Below are 11,361 nucleotides of genomic sequence, written 5' to 3' on the forward strand. Positions count from 1 at the left end.
TCCTGCAGAGGAGTTTTAACTTGTCTACCCATCAAACAGATTATGGATAAATAGGGCTGTGCGATATGACCAAAATCTCATATCCCGATATAAGACATCTATCGTCCCGATAACGATATAAATCACAAAAATTTCACATTTTCTGTAAATTCTGTGAATCTCGGGCAGCTTGACTTGCATGAAGTGTTTCCAGCTGGACGTCATGTATCTGGAGTCGAATGTTTTAACCTATTTTTTAGCACCTGACGACTCTTTTTTTGCTTCTCATCCGTAAAGACTCTGCATACTGTTTCACGTGATTCCGTTTATTTTGAAAAGTCTCAACAGGATCTTGAACTTTATTGTGAAAAGATTATGTTGCTAACGACAACGCAAAAAAACAGGCGCTTGTCCGTCCGTAGTGTGGTTATATTAAATATAAGAGAAAGAGAGAACTTTAACAAATTAATATAGTCACTACAGTGACCATCAAAACGATGAAAAAATATTGCCGTAAACAGTTTATTTTGCGACACCACGTAAAATGAAACGATAGATGTTTTTATATTGTCATCCGATAAATATCGTTATATCGAACAGCCCTATGGATAAACTTGTGCCTCTCAAGTAACAACATAATTCTATCTTTAGTAGCTGCAACTTCATATTATAGTGTTACAGAGATATGTAATGTGATTACTCGTTACACCCAGCACTGGTCAGCATTCCTCAGTCATAGAAAAGGCCTTTAAAAAAATCTAAGACCAGGTTGTAAAAAAGCAGCAAAGGTTTGATTTTTGTACTCAGCTTCAAGTAGACATTCGAAGAACTGCAATTTTTAGCCTTTCCACTTTGTCCTAATTTTTCAGTCCTGGAGAATGGAGCTTGTTGGACCCCCAAAAAAGTCCCCACCTCGTCGTCACATATCACATTCTCTGATCCCTGCCCTGCCATGGAGTGAAGGTCATTCTATCGACCCACTATTATTCTCTATCGTGACAATCTGGTCCTAAGTGCCGCAGCTGGAGCACACACACCCCACACACACACATTCTGCCGCTGCCTCCTCTGATAAGGCCAAACTCTCCTCATTGTCTGATAACGTAAATATGACACACCAACACACCATCTGAGAGTCCCTGTCTGCCACCAGCCAGCCTAATTATATAATTATCCCTTGTCTGATTGTGCCCGTGCAGCTGAGACGAGGGAGGGCCTTTGTGTGGCTGCTGGAATGTGGTGCACTTGGCATTTTTCAGCGAAAGGGCAGTTTTCTGGAAGACGGTGCCAAAGAGCGGAGCAGAGGGTGAGATCATGGCTGCTGGTGCCCACTCTTATTTTTCCATCTTTATCACTCACACTCCATCTTTCTGGGACTCTCTTCCTTGTCACTAGGTCTCTGTATCTGCTTGTGGATCTCTCAATTCTGGACAATCCCATCTCTCTTCTGTGTCCGTCTCCTATGTATTGGACTCACCAACCGTTCTCCTCAAACAGTTTACTCCCAGTCCTTTCCCTGAGCCTTCATCTGGCAGATTCTGCTGTCTCGCTGATAGAGCAGGCCTTTCGATGTGAAGTGCACAGGATTTGGCTCGTCGATGATAAGACCAGCGTTAAAGAGAGACCGGAGCGTCCGAGGGTTGCCGGTTGCGTCTGATAGTGAACTTGGAGGCAGTTACTCCGCTCCGCAATAGGAAAGCAGTGCTTTTGTTTCTGCTCAAGAGGTGTTGCCAGGATAAGACAGACTAGGGCATAAGCAGGTGTTGGGAGAGATTACAGCGCGGGCCTTGAGAGCAAGTGTGCTCTTACCTTCTTCTTGACTCAAAGTCAAAAGCAACAAGGCAGGCACCACATAAACCATGTTCTCCCATATTACAATAGAGGATCCAGACCTTTTTTTCTGACATTTACATCAAGGGCCTCCCAGTCTTTGCATGTCGCTACTGGTGGTTTTATGAGTTTTTATTACTTTATCAGGAGCCTTTTATACTCACTAATGAAAACAGCAGGGTTAAGGGTGTTTTGGCACCAAAAGGCCTCCTTCTGAATTCCTTATTATAAGCAGCAAGAACTCAAGAGCATTTTTGTTATTTCAGCATAAGCAGAAAAAGACCGGCATAAGGGGTGAACTTATTTTAAATCATGCACTTTGGAGTAACGTCAGGAAGTTAAATCTTCTTTCTAATCTGCCCTGATCATGAGACTGTAATGTTCAAACCCTGCATGCTGCCTGCAGCAGGAACACTGGTAATGAACAGCACTTTGAAAAATTCCCATAGAATTCCGGGCTTGTCCGTCTGCTCCCTGTGCCCGCTCATCAAAGCCCCCCTCTGGTTACATCACACAGTGTGGAGTATGTGAAAGAATGCTCCCGAAACATAGCAGGACACCGGGGGCCCACTATTCCCATCTCGACCATACCCCTAGTGATTTTTTGTTGACATAAATAAAGATACAAACAAAATTAGATATGTTGATGTTCACAAAGCACGACCAAGATGTTACCAACAGACCCTGAGATAATATTCTAAAATAAATAAAGAACTTGGATGAGAGAAAGAGTTTGCATGCTGGAGCCAAGAGTAGGACCTCTCCCACTATCAGCATCAGCTATGAGAGCTTCATTGTTTTGCCCGCTGCAAATAGCCTTGACAAATTGCAGTGAATGCGAAACCTCCTTCTAAATTGGAGGTATCTTACAAAAAAACATGTTGGTATGCCACCAGAGGTGCATTTTCCCAGCAGCCCAATGATCAGCAGCCAGAAATGCTCAACAGCACCCCCGCTGGCCGGTGGTGTTTCTGACAATTATAAAAAAGGAAGTTTAAAGTGCAGGTAAAACTCAAGAATGAACCATTTTAAATGTATCTTACAGTACTCTCTCGTGTGTTACGCCATATGAAGGCCTTTGTTTCTCTCGTTTTCTCAATAACTCAACATTTCCTCCATACCGCCATCCTCCTTTTAAAGCTTCCTCCAGCTGACAGGTGGACAATGCTGCAGAAAAAGAGCTGATGTTCACTGGTTTTCACTGCGTGCAATCACCAGTTGATTTCACATCATGAAGATGAAAATAAGAAAACGCAAGAGAGGAAAAGAGGGTATATGAATGATTTTAAGAAGTGGCTTAAATAATAAGAGAGGGATCATGTAGAGGCTGTTGTAGCAGATTAAGATTGTTAAACAGCGCCATCATGTGTTAGTCTGTGGTTATTGCTGTATGGGACGAAGAAGTACCTGATTTTTGTCTATTTTCTGTATTTAACACGAGAACAAAACCTAAAACTAGCATTCACAAAATTTTCAAAATAATAAAAGGATAGACACGCGTCTCTGTACCCAAGTTATTTATTTGAAATTCTTCTAAAAATTTATAAATAGAAAATGCTGCCCGTATGGTAGTTGACTGTGTAATAGTAAAATAATTTACTAATGATAGTAATGACATAAACATGATGAATCACATCAAAAGATGCTGTCATAGATCATGAAACAGATCTGCCGTACTGAGTCTTCAAAATGGAAAACATGCAAATAAATTAAAAAGCAGTTCTATATATAATGACCGAACATAATGCATTCTGAACCATGTGTACTAGCACACAGATCCAGTACAGTGTTTTTAGCTAATTGTATTTATAACATAACCATTCATTTCTATTGATGCGTGGCTGCGGTCATTCGTAAACATTTGCTTCTGTACGGTGAGGCTGTGGCAGTCGATGTGTCTGAACTCGGCCGCAAAAAGGCCAAAGAGGCAGAAGAACGACATCACCAGAATCCATTCACACGCAGCAGCTCCAGAGGAAAAGCCTGTGATGTGGAAAATGGACACTGAAGGAGAGAAGAGCAGTTAAGGAGCACGATGCTGAACAACCGCACATCAGAGTAAATTCAATAGTAAGCCTAACACTAGTTGCTGCTTCATTGATGCTTTCAGACACTATAGTGTTTATTCTCAGCCCAAACACTGTCTGTGTATAGGGATGTATAGTCACAGCAGTGAGAGGGCTCATTTAAAATGCATGTGAGAAATAGCTCTTCACACAGTACGGTTCAATATGAGCTCAATGAGAATTCAGTCATTTAAAAAAGTTCAAAGAAATGGGAAACCACAGTCACAGCAAATACTGCATGTATCAGTATTTTTTCATGAATCTACAGCGGTCCTCAACACTTATTGCAATGCACTAGAAATACAGTGTTAAAACAAACGTATCAACACTCACTGGCCACTCTATTAGGTACACCTTGCAAGTACTGGGTTGGACCCATTTTATCCGCTTAAATTGTATTCATAGTACAGATTTCCATATTGACGTGACAGCATCACACAGTGGCTGCAGATTTGTCGTTTGCACATCCATGATGTAAATGTCCCTTTCCTCAACATGCAGTGGTGCTTTATTTTATTGAGATCTGGTGATTGTTCATGTGTTTTGAGAGAATTGGTTGAACAAACCAATTTTTGATGATTTGAGCTTCGTGACATGGCACTGGTAGGATAAAGTGAAAATTAGTACGCTGTGGTGAAAAAGGGTAGACTGTAGGATTCAAATGATGGTCATTTGATACTAATGGGCCCAAAGTGTAGCAACAGAAACCATTACATCACCAGCAGCCTGAACCTTTGATACAAAGAAGAATTGGGCCACACTTTGACGTTATTTGTGCCAATTTCTGACCCTACCATTTGAATAGAAACAGAAATTGAGACCAGACAACGTTTTTTTCAGTCTTCTGTTGTCTATCTTTGGTGAGCCACGTGAATCATACCCTCAGTTTCCTATTCTTAGCAGATCAGCGGTTCCGAAATACTCAAACAAGCATGTTTGGCGACAACAACAATTCAATGTTCAAAGACATTTAAATCGCCATTTTTCCCCTTTCTGATGCTCAGTTTGAACTTTACAGGTTGTCTTTACCGTGTCTTCTAAATACATTAAGTGGCAACCATGTGGTTGGACAACTGGATAGTTGCATTAACAATAAGTTTTAAAAAAAACTAAAGAAAAATCTTAATTTAATAGATGTATTTTGAAGTTAGGTGATATAGAAATAGGTAGCTCATTCTGGACATATTCTTTAAAATTAAAATAACTGAAAATGTTCTTAAAATGTAAAAAAAATTAAAATAAATAAATAAATAAATAAATACAAATTTAAAAATTCTCCACAACTGAATATTCTTACTATGGGCAAAAGCATTATCTTGGATTGCATGAAGGAGTTTGAAGACAGGAAGGATACTAACAATAACCGTGACGGTACAGATGATGCAGAAGGTCGCCCTGACAGGCCCCACCCACCATCGGTCCTGCGATGGTTGAGCCCGATAAGTTAGATACAGCTGTACCCAGAAGTAGGCCAGGCCAAGGAAGAAAGCCAGGACTGCTCCCACAGTGTGAATAATCATTAAAACTGATTGCTACACAGGACAAGCAGAGGGGAGTGGAGAGTTTGATTAGCATACAGTCATCTTCATGTTATTTTTCACGGATAAAGTTTTAATCTTTAACAGAGTAAAACAAGTTCACAAGATAAAAGTGCTACCTGGAAGTTCCCGGTGACGGAGATCGATATGGAGGAGGTGAATCCTAAAACAATGCTGGCAATGTTGCCTTTTCCGTGATCACCATAGTCTCTGACCTGCTGGAAACGGATCGCCACGACCCACAGGGCTGAGAAACACGGACATAAGGTGGTTACGAAACGAGCGAAAAATGACCAAAGCTGCAGAGAATCAAAGTGAAACTACAGCTCTGACAAATGGCAGCTGCTGTTGAATTTAAATGAACTAATTAGGGAAATCAGATAGCAAGCACTCTTCCTCTATATTGGGATATTTATTTGAATAATTTTTACCTAAAAAGCAGCAGATGTTGCAGACCTGGGAGAAGAGACAGCTCTGTGGGTTGGAAGTGCCACACTGGCTAGCAGCAGAAAGACAAATTAGTGAATCACGAGGTTCCTTTAAGGCTGTGAACATGACGACAGCAGCCTGCCAGTTCACCGTTATTTCAGTTTAAGTCCTTTATTCTGTACTCGGCTCTTGGAACAGAAAGGATTTACACCGACCTGATGTACGGGATTCCCTCTGTTAGGTTGACTGATCCATTTGTTACAGCTACTGCAAATCTGATGGAAAGAAATAAGGCTGTTGGTGACTGCTGAATGTTTGTGCCTTTGCAAGGGTATGATTAAACATTTTTTATATACATATATAACTGTTTGAGAAGCCAAGCATACTTATTATTGCAGATTCCCAAACTTGAGTAAAACTGCTTGTGACCATGCCAAGCTCTTGCACAGTCTTCATTTTAATGTCATCCCCAAATCTGATAAGTTTAGTCATTTTCCCTTATAGTTGTCATGCTCTCATGTTAAACTCAGTGCACACACAGACAGATGTGTAAACACCTGAAAACCACCAGGACCGAGTAGAAAAAAATCAAGCACCTGGGCAGGCAGACTGCTTCTACAAACATTTGTGAGAGAATTTAATATAACATAAGGACATGAGGACATGTTCTCTAGAGACACGAATCACACTTCTCCGTCTGGCAATCTGATGGACAAGTCTGGGTTTGGCAGATGCCAGCAGAACGACTGTGACTGCAATGTGCCAGGTGCAAAGTTTGGTGGTTTTGATTATGGCATAGTTATTCAGGAGTTGGTCTCAGGCCCTTAGTTCCGTTGAAGGAAACTCATAATGCATCAGCATACCAGGACATTTTGGACAGTTTCATGGTCCCAACTTTGTGTAAACAGTTTGGGGATGGTTCCTGTTCCAACTTGACTGCACACCAGTTTACGAAGCACAGTCCATAAAGACATGGGTGAGCGAGTTTGCTGTGGAAGAACATATCTGGCCTGACAGGAGTCCTGACCTCAACCCAACAGAACACCTTTGGGATGAATTCGATCAGGGACTGCAAGCCAGGGCTTCTCGTCCAACATCAGTGTCTGACCTCACAAATGTGCTTCTAGAAAAATGGTGTCTGGGGGTGGGCGTCCGGGTACACACCGGCTCACTCCTTGGCCTGGGGCTCGGTCACTCAGGCACAGCTGGCTGCCGGCGGAGCTTACAGGCGCGTCACTGCAACTCCCCCTGGCTTCTGCTCCCGCGGCTGCTGAATGAGCCCTCATCTGGGACTCTCCTCAGCTCTTACTGGGACAGTGGCGCGGCTGCCCGTCTGTTGGTCTTCCTTGGTCTCTTGTGTTCTGGGGGCCTCTGGATGTCTGGAGTTTTGATCTCCTCCATACCTGCTTCATACCCTGGAAGCGGGGCTGTGGCTCCCCACACTCCCTAGCAGATCATTACATGGAGAAACCTTTGGAATACAAGCATGCTGATCCACACAGGTATGCACACAGGTGTACACACGGGTATTCACAGACGCGGACTACACCTTTCTTGGCTGCTGCCTCAAAGCACATTGTGCGCTGTCTATCTTGCGTGCTGCACAATATCGTTTATTATTTAGTATCTACTGCTATCTACTGCTAGCTAGTTTATTGTGATGGTGCTTTTTTTTCTTATTATGTTGCTCTTTGTTGTTTGCTTTCTCTTCTGTTTTTTTTTCTCCATACAGGTGACCCAGGTGGTTTTTTTTTTGTTTTTTTTGTTTTTTTTTCTTTCTTCCCCCCTTTCTCACCGTCTCTTCTCCCCTTTGGTTTTCTTTCTCTCCCTCTCTTTCTTTCATTCTTTCTCCCTGTCCTATCCCCCAGTCATGTCTGTCCCGTTTGTAGCAACTGAAAATAAAATAAATTCATAATTATAATAAAGGTCAATCAAATGGACCAATATGGCAAGGCCATGATGATCCACTTGGTAAAATAAATCCGCTTGGCATCTTTCATGGCCTTAAGACAACAATTCTGATGGCTATAGATCCAAACGGGACACAAAAAAAAAGAAAAATGCTCAAAAATTCACATAAACATGGAGAGACTTCCTGGAGTGTTGAAGCTGTTATAGCTGCAAAGGGTGGGCCAACATCATTTTAAAACCTATGGATTAAAAATGGGATATCAGTCAAGTTCACATGAATGTGAAGCTAAACGTGTAAATACTTTTAGCAATATCATTTATATTAGCTAAACTGTTGCAGTTAGTGTGTTTATACATTAGCTAAAGCTAATGTATAATGCATCTATACCATGAAGACCCTAGGCAGTTCTGAGAGTAAAAGTTGGTCCAACATGGTGGTAATCAACTAAATAACTAACTGAGGGATACCTAACACATGCATATACTACAAGAAAAAACATGTAATATTTCTTATTTTTAGTTTTAATGTGGTCTTGGTTAGATTGGAACACATCTTATAAAATATATTTTAATCAACAATTGTATAGCTAACATCAAAATGAAAGTTCACAGAGAGATGTAGTGCAAATCCTGCAGGCGTGGAAGCAAGATGTTTAATATAAAGTACCTTTAGGCACCTATCCTAAGCTAAATATGTACTTTAAACTGAAGACAAACCTTATAGATAACCTATACTGCATGTTTTATGTCTTTATCAGTTTGCTTGCCCACAGCTTTTCACAGAGGCATGACTGAGCTCAACCTCAAGGCATGAATAGTTGCATTTATTGACACCAGCACAACACATGGGTTGTGAATACGTCCACATTTGCTGTACTGATTTACACAGACAAGAGGTCTGAATAAAGACCACTGCCAATGTGTTTGGGTTTGAGAAATAAGGTAAAACATTTTATGAGAAGTGAGTTAAGAAAGGAAATGAAACACTCACACAGTCCAAATGCCTGCAGTGCCAAAGAAAGCCAGGCAGACGGGGAGCAATGCCCACAGCTGCATGCTGCTATAGAGCATGTGGAGATAGATACAACAAAATCAAAGCAACCTTCTCTACAAAACAAAGTTTGAACTGTAAAAAAGAAACCTATTAAAGAACATATCGACTACAGCAGAAGGCGTGGCTAAAAGTAACAGTTTTACAACACCAAAACATTAAGTTAGAGTAACAATGAGTGAAAGAGGAGGCATTTGTACTCACTCTGTGATGAGGGATGACTGATTGCAGGTTGAATGGTAGCTCTCTGTTAGCTTTTAAATAGTAACTCAGTAACTTCACCACTCCCATAATGACCCTAGGACATGACATATTGGACGCTATTCCATGACATTGCACAATCAAAATCATGACTCAACTTTCTCCAACAACATTCAGCAAATACGATCACACTGGTTATGGAGAATATGTGATGTGTATTACTCAATTTTAAATACACGTAGACATTGAGGGCTATCAGGAGGGGCTATGCGCTTACCTGCTGCTCTCGGGCAGGTAGCTCCATGCCCTCCTGGGTTTTAAATGCACCTTAGAACACACATGCATCAACACTACATATGAGCGGGCTGAGGGAGGTTTGGAGTCTTCACACAACCCCATTCTCTGTTGCCTGTTGGGGCGGGGGGGCTAGGAGGAGGAGTTGGCCGTCTGATTGTGGGGCCTCCCTGCTGCTGCAGAAGTCGGGGTGGTCTGCTTCTCTCCACCCCAGGGAAGAGGGTAACACTACCTGGGTCTGGGTGTAGTTTCCCCCTCCAGGGGCAAGGGTACCTAGACCTGGGTTATAGACTACGCTTGGGGAGTGTGATTGTGTGTACAGTGTCTATTTATGTATGTCTCCAGATGCCCTCAGACATCGGTGGTTCTTTGTGTCCAGGGATGGGCGTCCAGGTACGCACCGGCTCACTCCTGGTCGCTGCTTGTAGGGGCCTGGAGCCTGGGGCTCGCTAGGGCCCCTTCGGGGTGCCCTTGGCTTTTCGGCCTGGGGCTCGGTCACTCTGGCGCAGCTGGCTGCCGGCGGAGCTCATGGGCGCGTCACTGCAACCCCCCCTGGCTTCTGCTCCACAGCTGCTGAGTGACCCCTCATCTGGGACTCTCCTCAGCTCTTACTGGGACAGTGGCGCAGCTGCCCCTCTGTTGGTCTTCCTTGGTCTCTTGTGTTCTGGGGGCCTCTGGATGTCTGGAGTCTTGATCTCCTCCATACCTGCTTCATGCCCTGGAGGACGGGGCTGTGCCCCCCCCCCCCCCCCCCCCCCACACACACACACACCCCCTCTAGCAGATCATTACATGAAGGAACCTGTTACATACAAGTGCGCTCATGCTCACAGGTGTACACACGGGTGCTCACACAAACTACACCCTTTTTGGCTCCTACCTCAAAGCACACTGTGTGCTGTCAATCTTACAATAATATTCAATATTTAGTATTTACTGTTATATTCACATAGATCATCGTGATGTTGTTTATTATATTGCTCTCTTTTTTTTTGTTGCTTGTTTTCTCTTTTTTTCCTTTCTCAACAGGTGATCCAGGTGATTGATATATGTATTTTTTGTTTGTTTGTTTTGTTGGTTTTTGTCATTTAAAAAAAAAACAGTTGAAATGGACAAAATAAATAAGTAATAAATAAAATAACATAATAAAATAATAAAAATCTTTAATCAGTCATGAGACACGCTGGCACATCCCCTGACTGCAGAGGATTTAAACCACAAGCTCAACCTTGACGTGCAAATTAGCTTCATATGGCTCCAGTAGGGGGCGTACTTCTTCAGCCAGGAACTTTGCCACCTGAAGATGAAGAGCAGGGAGAAAAAAAAACATTTTTATACCATTAGTTTGTTAACAGTCCTCACAGTCACCAAGGGGGCAGCAGACACAGCTGCAGTAATAGGAGAGCTGCAGCTTGGCTGAAAACATTCATCTGTTGCCAGAATCTGAATAAAAATAAGGCTTTTTGTGCTGTACCTGCTGTGGAGCACGCCCAGTAAAGGTCTTGGGGTCCAGCAAAGCATCCAGCTGCCCTAGAATGGGTGCAAAGTAGGGGTCTCGCTGGATTCTGGCCAGCAGGTCATTGTCTCCACCTTCCTGTTTAACCACAGCTGCTGCCTCTTGAACATGATCATCTCATGGCACTCCTGAACCCACATAGCAGACAGGTCTGGCCCGGAGCTGGAGTCAACCTGGCACTGCTGGCTGACTTCTGGCATGGTAAGTGGTATGTCATCCAGATATGGGCCAGGCCTGGCGTAGATGGCACTGTTTGTGTAATGGCATGCCACATCTGGCCGATTTTGGTTTGGTTTATGTGGCCCAGGCTCATAGAAAACAGGTCTGGCCCAGATCCGGCATCAAGCTGGCACTTCTGACTGACTGGTGTCATGGCAGGGTGTATGTCAACCAGATGTGAGCCAGGTCTGGCAATGATGGTGCTATTTATGTTCCTATTTTAGTTAGAAGACCCAAATGCCATGTTGCAAAACTATACTGCTATGGTAGGCAACTTTTCATGAGAAACTGGGAGCATAGGAGTTTCCACCACCCTGTTTGTTGGCA

General features: G+C 42.9%; 1 protein-coding gene across 1 annotated transcript; it reads right to left on the reverse strand.

Moving 5' to 3' along the window:
* Positions 1-3,324: 3,324 nt before the first annotated feature.
* Positions 3,325-8,824, reverse strand: tmem150b (transmembrane protein 150B). The gene is made up of 6 exons (XM_085455400.1): positions 8,745-8,824; positions 6,058-6,117; positions 5,845-5,912; positions 5,533-5,660; positions 5,230-5,407; positions 3,325-3,813 (listed from the first exon to the last, which is right to left on the reverse strand). Exons 1-6 carry the CDS (start codon positions 8,822-8,824, stop codon positions 3,602-3,604), a joined length of 726 nt encoding a protein of 241 aa, XP_085311526.1. The 3' UTR covers positions 3,325-3,601.
* Between the last annotated feature and the right edge of the window lie 2,537 nt (positions 8,825-11,361).

Source organism: Copadichromis virginalis, linkage group LG4 (assembly GCF_057382275.1).
Source record: "Copadichromis virginalis isolate Kocher_CV1m ecotype Utaka linkage group LG4, C_Virginalis_male_GT1.1, whole genome shotgun sequence".
Classification (NCBI taxonomy): Eukaryota; Metazoa; Chordata; class Actinopteri; order Cichliformes; family Cichlidae; genus Copadichromis; species Copadichromis virginalis.